Raw genomic sequence first — 19,179 nt, 5'->3', positions numbered from 1 at the left:
GCTACTCACCAACCTTACGTTTTAACTTTCAGGAGTCTGAAAATGATGATGCCTTTACTTTGGATTTTCTAACAAACCACCCATGTAAAATGTATGTATTTCTATTTAGGTATGGCGTTGCAGTCCAGGACTTTACAAGTAGTTGGAGGAGTGGCCTTGCTTTCTTAGCTGTCATAAAAGCCATAGATTGTACTTTGGTAGACATGAAGCATGCACTAGAGAAATCAGCACGAGAAAACCTGGAGGATGCTTTCAGCATAGCACAGAATAAACTGGGTGTTCCTCGGCTCCTCGAACCAGAAGGTAAAACACTTATATCAGCTTTGTTGGATAACACTCAGACTATAATGAATTCATTAATATTGCATTGTGATACCTACCAAAAACCTCACAGTGATTAGGCTGCTGATGTGATCAGTGTATTGAGCTTGTTGATAAGAAAAATAAAAATGGTCAGTGGCTTGCAGTTGTATGCTTCCAGTCATATTTGTAAGTTCTTTGGGGACAGAGATCTTACCATGTTTTTAGCTATGCACACTGGTCCTGGTTCATGCTTAGATGTTTTTTGACATCTGCATTCCTAGAGGGCATTAATTGTTGTGCTGAGGGGTGTCTCAGTGCATTAGCACTGTTCTGTAACACCTAATCTGCAGAGACTAAATGTAACTCCAGGATGAAGTGTGCGAGGCTGCCATACCAGGCAAATGGAGAGATACCCATTCAAATGCATTTGCATCTCCCAGTTTTCCCTTTACAGTGCGTATATACACACACATGTATTTATACATGTAAACCTAAGTGTGTATGTGTATATAAAGTATGTATTAATGGACTTCTTGTAGTCTTTTTACTGAACTCTACTAGACCAGTGTTAGGCCTTGATGGCATGATTGAAAGCACAATTGCACTTTCATCACCTATTAAAAGACTGGGCCATCCTGATAAAAATAAAGCTCCGTGTTATCGCTCAAAAACACTCAACTGTCTAGTGACAACAGCATAAATGGCAATATAAAAGTGGGTGAGAAGGGGCCCTGATCAGGGTTCAGTATGTGTTTGGAAATAGGAAAAAATGAATGTGAATAGGATGTTGAGAACTCTGTCAAGTGCCATCAGCAGTGAAGAGCATCTCTCTTATCTGTCAGAAAAAAAGTGATTTCTGTGACCATAGCAGCAGGATAAATGTCTGACAATCTGTTCCTCTGCAAGAGCGTTCCAAAGCTGTGTGTGCTCAAGCCCCTTGCGTCTGTCTCCACAGATATCATGGTGGAGTCACCCGATGAACAGTCAATTGTGACATATGTGGCACAATTTCTGGAGCACTTCCCAGAGCTGGAAGGGGTATGTGTTTACTCCTATCTCCTGTCATTTCTTTAATTTGCTTTGGTGTATGTAATAAAGTCAGATTTATTTTCTAGGTTTCTTTCTAAGCTATCTAAAATAAACAACAAACCTGGATTTAATTTTTCACGTTTTTGTTAAATCCACTTGAGTGGGCTTTCATTGGTGGTTGCTAAAATGCTTTAGGTAGAACAGTGCTTCTATACATTTACATCCAATTCTAACTTTCAGAGGTTAGAACTGGTTTCATAGGACTCTACTGCTTCGCTATATTGGTTTTAAATAAGGCTGAAATTTATTCCTTTGTCTATAGTGATCCATTGGACTTCAAATTCAATTTTTACTTTTATCTTCTCAAGTTTGAGGGCCATGATCAGTCTGAATTTAGCAGGTATGAGACACAAGATACCAAAATCTGAATCTTGTCAATACAGTAAAAAGCACTCATTATAAGCATGAAATAAACTGCACCTGAAATGACCAGTACTTTGATGCAAAAATAAAGAATTGAGGATTAAGCAAGGACTGACAGTGTCAAGAATTGGCAAAGGCCTTTTGGAGAATCAGGCATTTTCTCTCATTTCTTGACTGAAAGTTACAGTTGGGATATATTTTGTAGCTGATAAAATTGGTAGGCATTACTAAAGTAATTGGAATTAAAATTATTGTAATAATCTAATTATTATTATTATTAGATTAGATGAGCAATAAGATTGGTTGACTTTAGGACTTGTTGGCATTTTAATGGACAAAGTAAAAAACTGACTTTCTTTTAATAGAGTCTGTTGGAAGGAAATAAGCTGGTATATCTATATTTCACAATAGATTTATTGTAGTTGTTAGATTTATGTTATTCCCAGGGTTTGGGATGTCAAAAAGCCAAGTCAGTTGTCTTCACAGGTGCAGCAGGGAGAGATGAATACATTAACAACTGAAGAGTAGGCTTGTCTGCATTTTGATCTTCCTATACAAGTACATTGTTGACGTTGAGCTTTGTTCAAGGAACTTGACTTGCCAAAAAAAAAAAAAAAATTTCCTACTTTCAAAATAAATGAGTCATTAATTGGCCATTCACAAGGTAATGGAGTGAAAGACTAGGTATTTATTCTTTCCATAGTGTTTGGGAAATGTAAAATGGTACCTGAGTTAGGATTTATCTTCTAATGGTATATCATCACTTACAGGAAGACTTTACAGATCCTGACAAGGAGCTTCCAATTGAGTCCACGTATGTCCACATCAAAGACACACCATCAGAAAAGGAAGGCAAAATCTTGATTTTAAGCGAAAGCGAAGAAAACATGTATACTGTTAATCATGAAAGGAGTCATCCAGCTCCACCAAAGGTCCATATTCCTGATATCCCTGAGAGAATCCCATCAGAAACCATTTCTGAAAATTGTAATGGGAAACCAAGTCAAGTGTTTGGTGATTTACAGGGAATGTCTGAAGAGGAGCCTCAAAGGCCTAACTCACTGAAAATTACAGGATCTGTCAGTTTTGAATCCAATTCCTCTTGGGAGGTTCCAAACGATAAATTCATGCCAGGTGAAGGGAGCATCTCTGATGATCCACTGAAAGAGAACAATGACCTTTCTCCAGCTGTTCTGACAGATCAGAAAAATTCCATTGACTCTTTCGAAGAATACTCTGAAGAATTAACTAAGGAAACCCCTACTGAATATGACAACGAAACCAAGAGCCTTTCAGCCAATACTTCTTTGAGTCCATTATCATGGACTTCAGGTATACTTACAGATGATTCTATTAATAAAGTAGAAGAGAGCAAACCCCAGTCTTCAATTCTTTTACCAGAAGATACCTCAAAACAAGAAGATACGCAGAAGTATGTTCTCCATCTTCTAGATGAGGAAATACAGACACTTCCACAAGACGAACATATAAAGGAATCACCCGTCCTTGAGACAATAGAAACCAACCCTTGTTCACTGAATGGTTCTAATCTCGAAAGCCAAGAACTATCTGCACAGCATGAAACATCTGATGACTCTCTCTCAGATGTACCTAAAACTCCAGAGGACCTGGACAGCTGTGATGAAGTTGAGTCTACAGCTAAAGCGCTACCCAATTCTTCAAAAGTATCCGTGATCCCCCATGATCTGTTTTATTATCCACATTATAATGTTCCCATATCAGCAGTTCTGAATGCTTACCTCGAGCCGTGTATTGAAGGTTATGATACGGGAAATGAAAAAGCTTCTTCTGAAGCCGTAACAGATGTTTTACATGACGAGAACTTACCAGAACAGGACTACAAGGAAGACGCTCCAGAGCCAGACTTGGGGAATAATCTGGGTACCCCTCCATCAGAAACAGATACTGAGAACAGCGAGGAGGAAACTACAAAAACAAGCAGTCACGTGAATTTTTCTGATGAAAAAGAAGTGCCATTACTAGTAGAAGAGTTAGAAATAGAGGAAGATGGCAATAAGGCCACCAACCATCAAGATTCCACTACTCCACAAGATCCTGAGGTATTTTATTTTATTTTATTTTATTTTATTTTATTTTATTTTATTTTATTTTATTTTATTTTATTTTATTTTATTTTATTACCAGCATTTCTTTGTGTACATATGTGGGCTTAGCATCAGATCCCAGTGTCTTTCATTTGCTTTCATTTTGCAGTGTTTGGAAGAAATATTTAAAATGTACTTGGTTTCCCATTCCATTACACTGTTTGCCACAGCCCCCTACTGGAATGAATGGAATTACAGATCCCTGAGAAGATCTGACATTAAAAGAGAAAATAAACCCTAGTACTAATGACACTGCAAAAAAGTGAATTTATATTATGTTTTAAAATAATTTGAGGCTTCTGTAATCTGTAAGCATAAAAGATGAGCTAATAGTATGGCAAAAGTGTGAATTTTTATTATGTTTTGAAATAGTTTGAGGTTACTGTATAATCCCTAGGCATAAAAAATTACCAGAGAGGGTATTTTTAAAAATCTATAATAAGATGAACAGAAATTAGTATGGTTTCTAAAGAAAGGATACAGGCAATGAAAATTTTTGTCTCAATCCAAGTAAGTTTGCCTACAAAAACTTGAAAAACCAATTTGAGTAGCATACGTTCTGTCGGTAAAATGAAGGCCTGTCTGCACTAGAGGAGGAGAAAGAAGTGGGCACTTTGAGGGTATTTGGTTTAGAGAGTTTGCTCCTGCATGTCCTCTTGCAGACACCAGCTTTGAAGTGCCTTACATGTTTTCCAGTGCAGTAATTTTTGACAGTGTTTTTCAGTAATGAGTGTCCATTTAATGCTGCTCTACATGTTGCTTAGACACGTTGCTTGAACATGTTTTGGTCCTGACACTAACTACAGTAATGAAGTCAGTTTGCTGTTAACTTGAAGGACTATTTGGGGGTAGATTTAAAAAAGTCTAGTGAATTGCCTCAAAGAGCCATGTCATGTCATGACTTTTTAATAGAAAGATCTGACTTTCCAACTGTATGTATGTATGTATGTATGTATGTCAGGCTGATGATACTTTATAGCTCAGTGTATTCCAAAAGATTTTCAAGAAATTCATTGCTTTTTTATTCTCTTCAGTGAGACTTTCAGTCTCATACTACCTGCAGTTGAGCATCTGAGTAGGCTGCACCACTAAGATATTTGGAAGGGTGGGGAATCAGTCTTGTTGTCTAATGCAAAACATTTCTTAATTTCAACAGGCCATAGAAGAACATCTAGAGGATTTACCAATAGCCATAAAGACACCAGAAGAAAATAATAAGGAGGAAGAAGGGAAAAATATGATTGAAGAAGATTTGCAGATCTCAGAATTTGCCACTACTACTCTATCACAAGATAACCTGGAACAAAATGCTGAATTCCAGGAATTTACCAGGTATTTTACGTTAATTTTGTCTTAAATACACCTGACAGGTCTTTTGAAATGTGCCCTGTCCATTGTATGTTTTTTGTAGTCTTGTTTTAGGAAGAAGTATTGGGATTCATTGGCTTCTTTCTGTGTTTCTCTTAAACATGTCAAGTGATTCAGTGGGACTTGATTCGACTGTGCTACAAACTTTGCCACACAAAACCCAAGTGGAAGCCCAGTGCATTTTAAGCATGGAAGTGTTACAACTGCTTTTCCAACAGAGAGATTATTTTGTAATGTAGATGAAACAGTCTATGTGCATTGTGACACTATGTGGAAGCATGACACTGATTGATTCCAGTAGATACTTTTTGGATGTTTTTTCTGGTTATGAACAAGTAAATGAGGTGTTAGAGAGAAAATAAGACGAAGAACTCATGGGTTGAGGTAAAGGCATTTCAATGAAAAGGCAAAGGCCATTTGTGGAAGCAAATTAGAAGAAGACCAAAAAAAAATTTATTTGTTCTCTGCTTCTCATCAGCAGGGCAATGTCCACTTTCTGGGAAGCAGGGTGTAGTGGTTTCTTCAGAAGACAGCTATAAGAACAAGTGTGTGTGTCACTGCCCTTTGGTCAGTTGGGGTCAGCTCTCCTGGCTGTGTCCCCTCGAGCCTCTTGCCCAGCCCCGGCCCACTGGGGTGGGACCGGCACTGTTCTAGGTTCAAGTACAAAGCACAGCACTAGAGGAGCTGCTCTAGGAAAATTTAACTGCAGCCCAGCCAGGCCCAGTACAGAGACACTCAGCTAATTTTGGTCCGTTCACTTCTGTTTTTTCTTATGTTCTAATTTATTCTTAGGTAATCTATTTGAGTGGGACATGAACCATAATTTGTTGATGCTTAGCACTAGAGCACTCTAATGAATTTGAGAGTTTGCTTAGAAAAAACTTGTTCTCCCCTTCAAACTTTCTGTTCCCTGTCAGTCCAAATTTTTTTTATATCAATGGCTGTAAAACTTGGGTATACTCTCCTTTAATGATGTCAAAGGTGCAAAAATGCTCTCAGATACAATTTTTCAAAAAAGATTTCTTTTTGAGCATATGAATTTTTTATTGTGGGTCGGATTTTCCCAAAGCCATTTTTATTATGTTACTGATAAATTCCAGTCCATATTCTAATACATGCAACAATGCGTATTTGTGGTTTTGTGTAGCTTAAACCTGTCACGTTCATTTGCAGTGCCTCTTTTTAACTTAGCTTTATGGATTTAAAAACTTTGCTTTTACATACATTTCAGAAGCAGTGACAGTGATGCCAACATTCATCTCCGAAAAAGGTTTTCTCATAATGCTTCTGAGGAGGTGAGTGTGGACATTGATTTATTGCTGTTTCTCTGGTTCTCTTAAACTCCAGAAGTTCACACACTGTAAAAAGGCCTGTGACAGTATGAAAGTCTTGTGACTTCTAATAATTTTAGTGCTAAAACCAGGCATAGTTGCAAAGTTTTACTGAACTCTCCTAAATATACTAAACTTTACTGAACCTTGAACAAATTCACAAAGGAGTACCAAATACTACAGTTAAATCTATTCTAACTTTAAATCTTACTTCATCATAACTGTATAGCTGCAACATTTTGCGTGTTTGAAGCTGCCTTTGTTTGCTGCCCCAGTTTCTTTTAGTCTTTAATTCTTTGTATGATGTTGGTGCCCTGGTCTCAGCCCTGCAAAAATGCTGGCTGTCTCCTGAAGAGCACTGTTTTTGAAAAACTGGGCTCCGTCCCTTTTCCTCACAGTAGCAGTGTATTACATGGTCAGTAGCAGCAGCTAACCCTAAAGGAATTTCGGTTGTAACATGCAACTGCGCCCCTAACGACAGATGTGATTCATACTGGTTTCTTGAGAGCACTCTGTACAGCTGAGGTCTGGATTTTTATTTTTAAAGTCAGAAGGAAGGGACAGCATCAGCAATCTGGTCATGCTGAGCAAGGGTAGGAATATTTTTTCAACACAAAAATAAATATTTTTTCAACACAAAAATAAAATTCTGACCATATAGGAGTTTAAAAAAAAAATGCTGCCACCAGTGTTCAATGAAAGGGAGGTTTCACACAGATGCTTTAGTTTTGCAATGCTATCAGAGCTAGTAGAAATACATATGAATGAGGGGAGCTTTATTCGACTGATAAAAGCAGTTGAAAGCAAAAAAATCTTATTTCACAACTTTTTTCCCTTCCTGTGTGTGCACCAGACTGCAGTACTGGATGTTCTGACGGGGAATATGTTTATAAGCACACTTTCATTTTATTTGAGCAAACATTAGATACAATTTGCATAAAATACACAGTTACCACCTTTGTGAGATGCTGAATTTAATTTTTGTTATCTAATCTATTCCTGGTCTGTTTAAGGAAACCTATGGTGTAAACGAGCAGAAGATGACAGATATGGGTGAAAATCCATTAATCATTGGGTGAGTGGTTCTTATTCAGACAGACTTTTTCAAGGAATCCATAACTCCTAGGTACTACTAGCAGTGATACAAAGGGAGCTGGAAATTAATTACAATGGTAGCAACTGTCTTCTGTAATGGCTGAGAGTCCACATTTCCCATAGGTCTAAGATACAAAATTTCGCTATTGCTCAATCTGTCCCTTGACTAAACTGCTTTTTCTTGACCTGAAAGATTCAGCTGTCTAAGCAAGATTCTGAGCATTTTCCCCACGTGGTGGATATCTCAGGCTGAGAAAAGAGTGGGAGAACTTCAAATGTTAGGCCCTCTGGCAGCAATGACTCTTTCCAGGTTTGGAAAACTGTCAAAACAATATTTAGTGAGATCAGTGCCAGGGAAAGTCAATTACTTCAGTGGAGGTCTGGCCTCTGCTGGAGCATCTATGAGTTTTGATAATTTTTATGTGTGTTTAGTTTAGACTTAGGGTGACACGTCATGAACACAGAGTGTGCATCCCTTTGGTATTAGGGTCTAAATACCTACAAGAAACAAGGATCGCTTTAGGTTTGGCCTCTTAGCTGATGCTAATAGTATACATGGTATGAATAGTACCTCTCAGAACTTCTGGGTAAAATGGTTGCTATATTTAGATGCAGAAAACATACAAAATATTATCAGGATCCACTGGCCTGGTCTCACGTATGCTTCTGTTAAAAAAAACCACACAAATAGCTGCTACAGTTGTATCAGTTGTACAGTTTGCTGATATTAAGCTAATTTTATGTAATACTCAGGTATTTATCCAGTCGGATGCCCCAAGCCAGAAAAACACAAATTTTCTCCAAAAGTAGATTAAAAACAGTTTACCAGAGTGCTTTTCTTACAGTACTATAAAATTATAAAATGATTTTATCATCTTGTGCCTTTTCAAATAAGACCTTTCCTTGTCATGGTGAGAGCTCAGTGGTGCTGGCAGAATCCATTGACCTTTGCTCTTATGAACCACAGCTGGAAATTTGGAAAGTTGAAATTTTGGAGTTGTCCTGCAAACCCCCAACTGCTAGCTGGTTTCTTGGTTGGAAGTCTTGGGCTTTTTCTGTTTAATATTCTAGTGCCTAGCATGAGGAGCTCTGAAAGTAGATGATTTGGGGAAAATATATCAACTCAGATCCACTGTATAAGCGAAATTGTGGAAGTGTGACATGTTGCCCAGCACTATGTTTACTGTTCTGAAAATAAAAGGCTATCTTTTTGACTGGTGGAAATCTTAAATCAGACGGCTGTGATATAATGGCATGTACTTAAACTATCTGAGAATTTGTCTGGAGTTTTCAGAAGATGGATTCTTACATATGTTGACTCTGGAAGGAACACACTGCTAACACCCAGTATGTCCTTCTGAGTCCAGCTGGGGCCCTCCAACTGACTAGACTGAAAAGGTTCATTAAACTGTTGTCTTTTAGTCCACCCTCTGATCTTCACAGTGATTATTAACACTGAAGGCTTTTTCTTCTTTTCCTTGCCTCTTACTGAATTCTCCCATTTTCAGGAAGAAAAAGGACTTGGAAGCAAGCGAGACTCCAGCACCAACTCATGAGATTACTATTTTTGAGCAGCCAGAGCTATTCTACTTCGTCATTTTCTTCTGGGTGCTGGTCTACTGCCTTTTACTCCTTCCACAGCTTCTTAGCAACAAAGTTTGATCTGTGTGAGGTGTGGAAAATAAAGGATGGTGGCTGGATTGCTTTGTGTACCTGCACATGAGTATGTTCCTTCAGGCGAAGCACAAACAGAAATCCAGGACCTGGTATTTGTATTTATTATCAGGTTGTCCTCAATTCCACTACTGTTGTGCTATGACAGTGTCAAAGCACGTTTTATATTATGGTAATTGTGTAAATATATATAAAAATTATCCGATTTAGTAGATGCAATTTTGTACATTTGTGCCTTGCTTTATAAGATGCTAAATAAAACCAGATAATTATCAGTAGAAGTATGAATAATTCAGAGCTCTAGTCTTCAAAAATTATTCTTCTGGCTTAATTTTCTTATGTAGGGCCTGACAGCTGCGGAAGAGGGATGGTGTTGAGTTACCTCTGGATCTGACCACCTGCAAGGGCAAGGCTAGAAATGCTTCTTCACATTTTCCATGGAATTATTTGAAAGAGTTGGAGGCAGAGCAGAGCTACAGCTAGCTAACACACATCAAGACTTGATTACAGTTCCAGTAGCAAATCCAGTGGAGCAACAAAATCAGGTTGAGAGTTTTGGGGTAGGGAAGTTTGATTTTTTTAGGATTTAAAGTTGTTTTTCTCCTGCACCATTTGGTATGTTTGATTTGCAGGAGTAAATTGGGTATGGAGAAATGTGAAGAACATACATGCTAGCTGCTTCTTAGGAGAGTTTATATGGGAAATCTCAGGCCAGAAACTAAAGTGTTTAAAGGTACCTCAGTGCTTCTGAGTCTGCTTCTGCTTTAATTTCTCTGCTGCTTTTACTTACAGATTGCATAACGATTTCTCTCTTTTGCAGATACAAAAAATAATAGGTACCTTCTTTGCTGAGGCTACTCTTAAGGCACCAGGGCATGGTAAAAGAATTAGAAATATCTTTTAAGTGTCTAAATCAATTGAGAAAGAAATGACAGATGTAAAACTAAATACAGAGAAATGCTGACAGCCAGTATTGACGTCCTAGCACAACTGAAGAGACTCCTGTGGCTTGTCCATGGGCACAGCTGAGCTACTTCTCCCTCTTGTAGTTTTTGTCCACATCAATGATCACTTTAGGATATTTGGTAGAGGATTTTTGCCAGAGAAGGTGTAATCCATGCTTTGTAGGACAAAAGAGAAGTCTTCAATTCAATAGCAGTAACTTTTCTCCATGCGACTTTCAGTGAAGTCCCTACTTCTCATTGGCCCATTTTTAGTTTCACAGTATGCTTTATGAGACTACATCACATTGCTGCTTCCACCTGAAAATTCGGAAGGTTGACTGCAATGTACTTCCTTAAATGAAGGGTTTCATAATTTTACACTGAGTGAAAATTAAATCACGTGGCTATGAGTTTTACATATTTTATGTAGCATAAGATGTATCCCTACCCTGGCTAAGTTTTCAGATGAACTAATAGTACTTGGGATCAAGATACGTCAGAATATATAGCAATTATTTGCAGGTATTAAAAACCTGTCTGTAGTTATGTTATCTACTGGGGTAATCTTAACCATCCACCACACTTCATTCTTCTTCATAAGCTTTTTGTTCCCCTGGGATTTTTCTCCTGAGCTGCAGTTAGAATTCAATAGAAATAAGGAATGACAGGAGATCTTAAACATTGAAGATAAAATTATGAACACCTTTCAACAAAGCTGAAATCTTTCCTATTCTGTCCTGTCACTGTTGACTAGAGCTGGATTCACCCCATGAACCTAGAAATAAGATCCATTGTTCTTGGGAGGAAGAGATCCAAATGTCCCAACTTAATTTGGTTTAAATCAGTGTAAGTAAAAAAAAGACATTTCTTTCATCTTGTTCATGAAAACAATCAACATTTTGAGTCATCTGATTTTGTGATTCATGAACCTTTTTGTGCTTGTTGTGAAAGACAGTGATACTTTCCTCCAAAAGAAAACCTATATTAGAATTTTTGAAGGTGCTTTCTGGAAGTAGGCTAAAATAGAAAGTCAAAGGGCTAGTGCTTTTTCCTCTGAAAGAATAAAACTTAGTACAAGAAACATTTTATGCTTATCCTGAAAACCAGGGAATACCAGGCTGGGGTACAACATCTATTTAATAGCAGCAAGCAGCAGTGTACTACACTAGTTTGGAGCAAAACTGTTGACAGCTTTTCATTATGTTCCACTCTTCATAGGCTTCTTTGGTTTATGATAACTTTTTCTGACCCCTTGTATCTTTACTCTGGTTCTTCCATGTTTATTAATCTTCAGCAGAGGCTATTTGGAGTTGAATTACAATCTCTTTATAGGGCTTTACAGCTATCAAAGTTCAATCAAGTAAAATATGCTCCCTTCTGTCTTCTTTCCTTCCTCCTAAGAAAATTAATCAGGATGAGGAGCTCTTTGGATGTCTTATCTAAACAACTGACATCCATGAAGAATGGAAAGGTGAACAGGAATGCACTCATGCCAGAAATGTCATTACACAGTTATTTTTGTCCAAGAAGGAGAAAACCCAAGGTTTTCTTTGTTACCTCCCACTGATGAACAAGGACTGAAACATTGAAATGAGCAGTTTAAATGTCAAACAGCATCCAGCAATTGTACTGGTCATTTCAACCAGTGTTTCAGTTGATGTACACTTTCCAGCCTATCCCATTGAGAGAGAGATTGCTTCTTCCATCCAAAATAGATGAAATAAAAAAATACTAAGTCATTCCATGATAGTGGGTATTACATTGCTTTCAATTTTTTGGGTTTGTTTTGTTGTGGGTGTGCTGTAACAGAAGCAGTGTACCTTACCCAGCCATTCCATGGGTGAGAAGATCCAGGGTGAAGCACTTAAAAGTGATTATACTGGTGTTGTCAACTTTGCTTAAAAAAAAGACTGAACTCTTCAGAGTTTTGCCTTTACCTGGAACAGTAAAGAGTGACATCTGCATAAGCAGCAGCTTCCCTCAGTTAAACTGACTCGTGAGCCTGCATTTCTTCTTCCGCAGTGCAAGATCCAATCCCTTAATGCAAGTGCCCTGTTCTCAAAACACTGCTTCGTTTTGGGGTTTGTGGCCTACTCTGAGCTACTGCCTAAAAGCCTGATTCTGAAATACTCACTATGGCAAAGCCCGTTTTAACTTGCTGCCCGGGGGACTGGCTGGCGGTAGTGGAGGGTTTAAAGGCTGGCGGGCAATCTATTGTCTACCCATTTTCCAACAGATATGTGCACTGTCTGAATACAGGAAAATTTTCCTGAATTTTTGCCTGGGTTTTTGAAAAATGCTAAGCTTGAACTGACCACATTTGGTATATTGATTTAGTGGCTGAATTCAGATACACAGGGGTACTGATCTGTTAAGACTCTTTCTAAAACTTACCAGTTTTGAGCAAATGTGGGTAGCAGAGCATTGTGAAGTGTAAGCATCAGGAAGTGCCTTGAGGATCGCTGGATAAAGGATGTTTGGTGTTCACAGAAGCAGCATTAAAGACTGAGTTGCAACTGTAATAGGATGGTTCAATGTCATCATAGTCATGTAACTTGACTGCAAAGTGTTTCACTGTGAGTTCGTAGAAAGTGCAAGGAAAGATACACTATTAAAGACAGAACCCCACAAAACATTTATGGGACAGATGACTTAGAGTTGAGGAAATGAGTTAAACAGTCACATAATCTACAAATTGAACGGATTATAGCTTTTGCCAAACTGTAGGAAATTATCAGTGCAAAGGCAGGGCAAGCACAGACTACAGTAAAAAATGACAATCAATTTTCAATGCCATGAATATTTTTGAGAGATTGAGCTCTAAAATGTATTTTTATTGAGTTTCTAGATTGTAATGAATGTGTCTACAGAATTTTATGCAAAGCTTGAGAGTTCAGCTGTTTTAAAATGATTTTTTTTATATAGCAGTGATTATTTTATCTATATATTTAATAGAACTGTAAAACCATTTTAAGAGTACCTGTAAAATTCTATGTATGTGATACAATTATTTATTAATTATGACTCATGAGAATGAACATTAAGCTATGCATCGGTTGTGTCATCCATTTGAAAACTGGAAACTGCAAACAGGAGAAGAGCTTTTAATGAACAGGAGATTTGAAAAGTGGGGGAAATGATTGAATACGTTTGTGTGATTCTTAAAGCTGCATAGGAATATGTCATTTTGTGATGTTAAACTTTCAGCTAAAGTTGCAAAATATACTGAGTGATTGAGCTACTTTCTTCCATTAAAACTTCCTGAGGCTGAAATTTCTACATGTTGATATTTGGTGTCTAAACACACTTAAATCCCCTACATTTTCTGGACACTCTCAGTTTACTCCTGCTCAGTATGACTGTAACTTCTTTATTCAAGTAGTGCTCCATTGAGTTTACAGGGGTACCATGCCATATCCAATGGGGGTTTTTAGGGTTCTCTACACTAATCCTCACAGAACCTGAGCTTTAGGAGATTAATTTGGCCAGTGTATGCGGTATCACATTCAGCCATCTAACATGATAATAATTGTAATAGTGCGTTATCACTTATGCTAGCTTTAAATACTTGGGAGTCCCTTCTTGCCAAGCACAAACATGAATGCATCCAGTGATGTGTTCAGTTCCTCTACTTCTGTGGAAGTCAGTGCAACACATCTGTGTGCTAAGCACACACCACCAGATCTGGCCCTGAGAGCACTTAAATCAACATCAACCACATAGGCCAGGAATTCACTGAAGCCTATGCAATGTCCATGCAAATCCAATGTACACCAACCATACACCACTCACTTCAGTTACCTCCACTTTACACAGAGCGTTTGTTTGCCTAAATTCTGCAGAATCAACCCTCCAAAGAGAGGAAGTTAACATCTACTTCCATCTTGAATTAAGAGAACGGCAGTAGGGAACAAATAACTGGAAAACAAGGGTGAGGTTTCAGGCTGGAATATGGCCATGGAAGTTCCCAAACTGCTACAGCTGAAAGCTCATACCCTGACGATAGGTTGCCTGCTGTTTCCATTGAGCTAATAGGTAACAGATCTGAATGGAGGTAAAAACCACTAAATCCTTTGTATTTCTGCATTGTGCAGGATTTTGTCAGGTAAATAACTTCCCCTGGCACACCACTGATAACACTAATTTACAGCTGCCCAGCTTAGGATTGTTCATTTTCCAGGTTTGTATATAAACAGGATACACAGTATGGCTTGTCCTCACCCATACCAGCCCAAGATCGTGAAGCCATTCATGCAGGAGGATGGGATACACGCACATTAAATGATACACAAAAGTCACGTTCTTGCGGAGTAGCTCACTTACTCTGTCCATTGCTTCACACAGCTCAAGCTCACAAAGGGTGAAAAATTAACCCTTATTTTTTCAAGTGCCATAGTCATTGCAGGGCTATCTTAACTGAAATTGTGGAGCATCAAAGGATTTCTTTCCTCCACTAAATCTAAGACATGGAAAACCTCCTTCCACCTCAGTGGCACTTTTGACAATTCCTTTCCAAGCAGCTGCTACTGCTGATACTGGAAAATGAGAACCATCTTACTTTCTCCCCATAATGGGGGAAATATCTAAGTTTATGTATCTGGAACATAAAATTGGCCCCTGAGTGATTAATATATTTTTTTCTTCATGAAAAGGTTAGAAGGACCAATAAAAATTATTTTACCTTAGTGAGAAATACTAAAACCTACCATTCCAAGAAAGGCTAGTTCCTGGCCATCACTGCTATGTTCAGGCCAGGTAATATCTTATTCCCCAAGTAAGTATTTTCATTATTTTCACTGGGCCTTCCTGGAATCTCTTTGATTCACAGGATAGATTTGCTGTGTCCAAGGACCAGTTTGTACAGGGGTGTCCCTGGTCCATGGCTATTATTAAGACTGTAAGAGAAAATCACTCTTGTTTATTTCAAATTTACTGTGAATCAAGTAAATTTCAACATATATGCTGCTCAGTTCTTGAGAGAAACAATGCAGTCACATTTTAATGCCAAATAAGTTACACAAGTCAAATAAGTATTTTTACAGTAATAAAAAACTCAACTTGTACTTTTGTCTTGAACAAAAGATTTTAGTAGGCATACCACTTTGCGCTATTGTATACCGCTGTGTAAAAAGCTGAATAAACTGTTTTACCTTTCTTGTTAAAGTTCTCTAGTTTAAAATGTAAAGTACTAGATGGCTAAAGAGTTAATGAGGGACTTCATTAATAAATCATTGTAAGTAAGGAATGTAATATTTAAAATACATGTTTCTCTTTGGCAAGTGGTGAGGAATGATGACTTTTTAAAATGAGAACAAATGCTGGGAGGATTTGAGTGGTGTCCAGATAAACTGAAGGAAATGCATTTTCGTGTATTTTTAAATACATTTCTTCTGAACACTTTCAGTGAGGGGCTTGTATTGGATGTTTGCACTAGTTGCTCATAGCTAATTTTTGTGAGAAAGAACTACATTCTTCTGTATAGCTGGTACACCAGAAGAAAATGTTTTTAGAAACTGTTACACTGTAAGAAGATTAGTATTTACTAGTGAATAGTTCCAATTTATTTTACAGAATCTCCAATTTTGAAATAAATGGACAGGCTTCCTGTATCTAATCTGTTACCTGTGGGTTCGTCCTTGTGAATTCTTTGTTTAATTTAATTGTTATTATTATATATTTTATCTATTATATATATTATTTTTCTCTATTTACACATTTTCATGCCCAGAAACTAAATGCACTTTTTAGGAGAGAAGACCTCAGTAAAGACTGCAAATTCATAAAGTGCATAGTTTCCCACTTACCCAGAAAGTGACTTTTCATTTTGGAGGAAGAATCTAAACTTTTTTTCCGGTCAATAAACAAACTGATTTTTAATTTTTATAAAGGTGAAAAATTACTAATTTATTAACACATAGAAATTGGCATTATAAAGGCAAGCCATGGGAAAGCTTACAAAAACAGTTGTGCTTAATTATTTACTATTCTTACAATTAGTTTATCTGGGCTGTTTCTCTGTACATGTTTAGACTTGTGGATTAGCAAATTACTAGTTGCAGTACCATTTCATATTTACTATGTACTTCTCCCTACACCTTAATTCCTTTTGCAGTATATGAGAAAAAGAAAATAAAGTACAATAGAGTTGCAATACAGTTCAGAATCAGCCCTATGATGGAGTCTCCTGAAAAATATATCTAAATTGGATAAACACAGAGAAAGAAAATGGCATATCCGAAAGGCATAGGAATGCTTCTTCTCTAAAAGCTTCATGGGTATCACGCTTTAGGACTTGTAAATATTCCTCTAATCCTTCTACAAAATCAAATTATCCCACATGCTTTCAGTGTTTCTAGCCAGTCCTGGAGTAGCTGTACCTGCCTATTGGACCATCCTCCCCCACACCTAAGCATACATAGCAAGAGAATACTCATGGTGCTGTTGAGAATTTGGGATATTTGGGTCCAGTCCTGTTAACAATGCAATTTCCAGAATCATAAAATGGTTTGGGCTGGAAGAGTCTTCTAAATGTCATCCAGTCTAACTCCTCTGCAATGGGCACCTCCACCAAAATCAGATTGCTCGCAGCCCTGTCCAGTCTGACCGAATGTTTACAGGGATAGGGCATCTAGCACTTTTCATTACCAAAACTTTAACATCTCTAAATACACTTTGGTGATTTTTTTTTTTTTTAATTGGGGTTCTTTTTTTTTTTTTTTTTTTTGCTACTGACACTATGGTTAGGAATTTGCAAGTGCACTGGGGAGGGTGTAAAGTTCAAATAGGCAAGATAGGTCATCTCAGTGTGTGGAAGCAGAGTAAACTTTTACAATGGTATGAGATCCAAACTTTAGTTCAAATTCAAACATAGTAAGACAGGAACTGTTGGACTGGTTTTCTTTTAACTACTCTAGGATAAAAGTAATTCTGATAGAAACTCTAGAAACTCAAAAGTAATCTCCCTTATCCTTGCTGTTTAATCACAATTTCTGTAGCTTGAAGATGATGCACATGTAGCATTGGAAAGATGCTGGATCCATCTGGATCTTGGCAGCAGCAAAGACAAGCACAGGGTTCATTTCAGACAAGGAGCCCTACACAAGTATACACACTGAGTATGCACTTTGGTTGTGCAGGAACCCGGACCTCCTAAGGATAACCTGTGGCCATCACACATATTCTTGTTGCTAGTGTAAACTGAAACCTTCATCCTCTCCTCAGTGCTCATTTTACCAGCTGGGGCAGGAGAACCTTCAAACTGGTGAGTGGATATAGCAAAACCTCAGACTTGAGCTATGATCTCTATTAAGACACCAATATACAGCAGTAATCTTTTCTTGAGTTGCTATTTCCACTGATGTTACAAGGATGATTTCCAGGAGACCTAATTGCAGCAATTTATGAGATGCCTTCTGTGACTAAATCCATTCCTTGGTGAGACAGTACCACTGGCTTACCACAGTCCTTGCCAAACTACACTTTATCTTGGAATATCATATAGCATATGATCAAAGCAAAATGTATAGCTCCATCTGCTGTAAATACTTTGAATTGATTATTCTTACATTTCTTTTTTATGGCTGCTCTGTACCCTGGGGAACTGATTTATCACTCTGCTGATACGTATTTTCTGCTCGTTATCAAGAATTGACATAAATATAGATTTATACATTGTCAAGTGGTATTTCTTGGTTCTCAGGCAAAAATGAGTATTAGAAAGGGTATATCTCAAGGATATTAGGAACTTCTGTTAACTGTTGTGTGACAGATCTTTTGCACTGTGCCATTGCAGCTGCTTGTGAAATTGCTCCCATCTTTCAGTAAAAAAACCCATCCGGTGAAGTCCAAGGTGACTGGAAAAAGGGAAACCTTGCACCCATTTTTAGAAAAGGGTAGAAAGGAAGAGCCTTTCCCTGGTTCCCTACTGGCACAAACCTGAAAGGAAACAGTGCAGTCTCAGTTCTTCAAGGGCTGACATCACCAGTAAACCTGGGCAAAATTCTTCCTTCTTGCCGCCCATATTCAGGAGATGCTTTTAGTCACACCAAAGGCTTTTGTGACGCTCTCCTTTTTCTACTTCTGATGTATTTCTAAATTTATAGGAAAATTAACCACGGCATCCAAAATCATTGTAGGTTTGATGGCATCAAAATAAGCCAAAAATTATTTCTAGAAGAGTTGGAAGCCAATTTTGGTTTCAAAATATTCTCTTTCTGTGAGACATTCCAGAACAGCCAATACAATTAACAAGCTCAGAGCTGAATACAAACCTTGTGGCTGAGCTGAATTTTGTTCCCCTTTTTTTTCATCCACTGGTAGTTATAGGAGGTCAAAAAGAGATTTATTTCCTAACAGAACATTTATTTTATTCCATCCTTCTTCCTTACCAGTGATTTGAATTTGTGTGGTTTCTTTAGTGATGTGTCTACCTATGATAGAGACACTCTAAAGACTGCAAGTAGATGATGGAGGAGATCATCAGTCTGGAGAAACCCAAGGAAAAAGCAGGGAACTTTGCCTGGGAAATGTTGCCAAGAGAGAAAGGAGTCAGTTTCCAAACTATGTCAGCTCATATCCTCATGTCAGCAATTTAAAGAGGTTTAAAAAAAAAAATACTGAAGTTTCTCTTGCACTAGGGAAAATATCCTTGGAATTACGAAGTCTGGGTCACTAAAGTGGGAAAGCATGCCAATTTTTTTTTTTTAATGCATTTTAGGGTGAGACAAAGATTCATGCAACCCAACATCTTGTTAAAATCTAAGCTTCAGTTTTAGAATGGAATCTGCTCAAAATAGGTTCTTTCTTTCTTCCAACTTCCTTCTCTATAATCATACCTGCAGCTTTTTCTCATAATACATTGCAGGTGTTATTATTAGCACTGGTTTA

General features: G+C 37.7%; 1 protein-coding gene across 2 annotated transcripts in view; it reads left to right on the top strand.

Moving 5' to 3' along the window:
* Positions 1 to 15,914, top strand: part of CLMN (calmin) — a 75,996-nt gene extending 60,082 nt beyond the window's left edge. Inside the window, exons 7-13 of one of the 2 annotated variants that reach the window (XM_069018184.1) lie at positions 110 to 303; positions 1,259 to 1,341; positions 2,526 to 3,836; positions 5,038 to 5,213; positions 6,484 to 6,544; positions 7,594 to 7,655; positions 9,184 to 15,914. In XM_069018184.1, the coding sequence (XP_068874285.1) occupies positions 110 to 303; positions 1,259 to 1,341; positions 2,526 to 3,836; positions 5,038 to 5,213; positions 6,484 to 6,544; positions 7,594 to 7,655; positions 9,184 to 9,337 (2,041 nt within the window). In that variant the 3' untranslated portion in view covers positions 9,338 to 15,914. Of the gene's footprint in view, positions 1 to 109; positions 304 to 1,258; positions 1,342 to 2,525; positions 3,837 to 5,037; positions 5,214 to 6,480; positions 6,545 to 7,593; positions 7,656 to 9,183 lie in introns of both variants that reach the window. The other variant, XM_069018183.1, reaches the window with a different exon arrangement.
* Positions 15,915 to 19,179: the final 3,265 nt, after the last annotated feature.

The sequence above is a fragment of the Aphelocoma coerulescens genome, chromosome 5, assembly GCF_041296385.1.
Source record: "Aphelocoma coerulescens isolate FSJ_1873_10779 chromosome 5, UR_Acoe_1.0, whole genome shotgun sequence".
NCBI lineage: Eukaryota > Metazoa > Chordata > Aves > Passeriformes > Corvidae > Aphelocoma > Aphelocoma coerulescens.
Note: the sequence above shows the minus strand (reverse complement) of the source record. Positions and strands in the feature narration are given on the sequence as shown.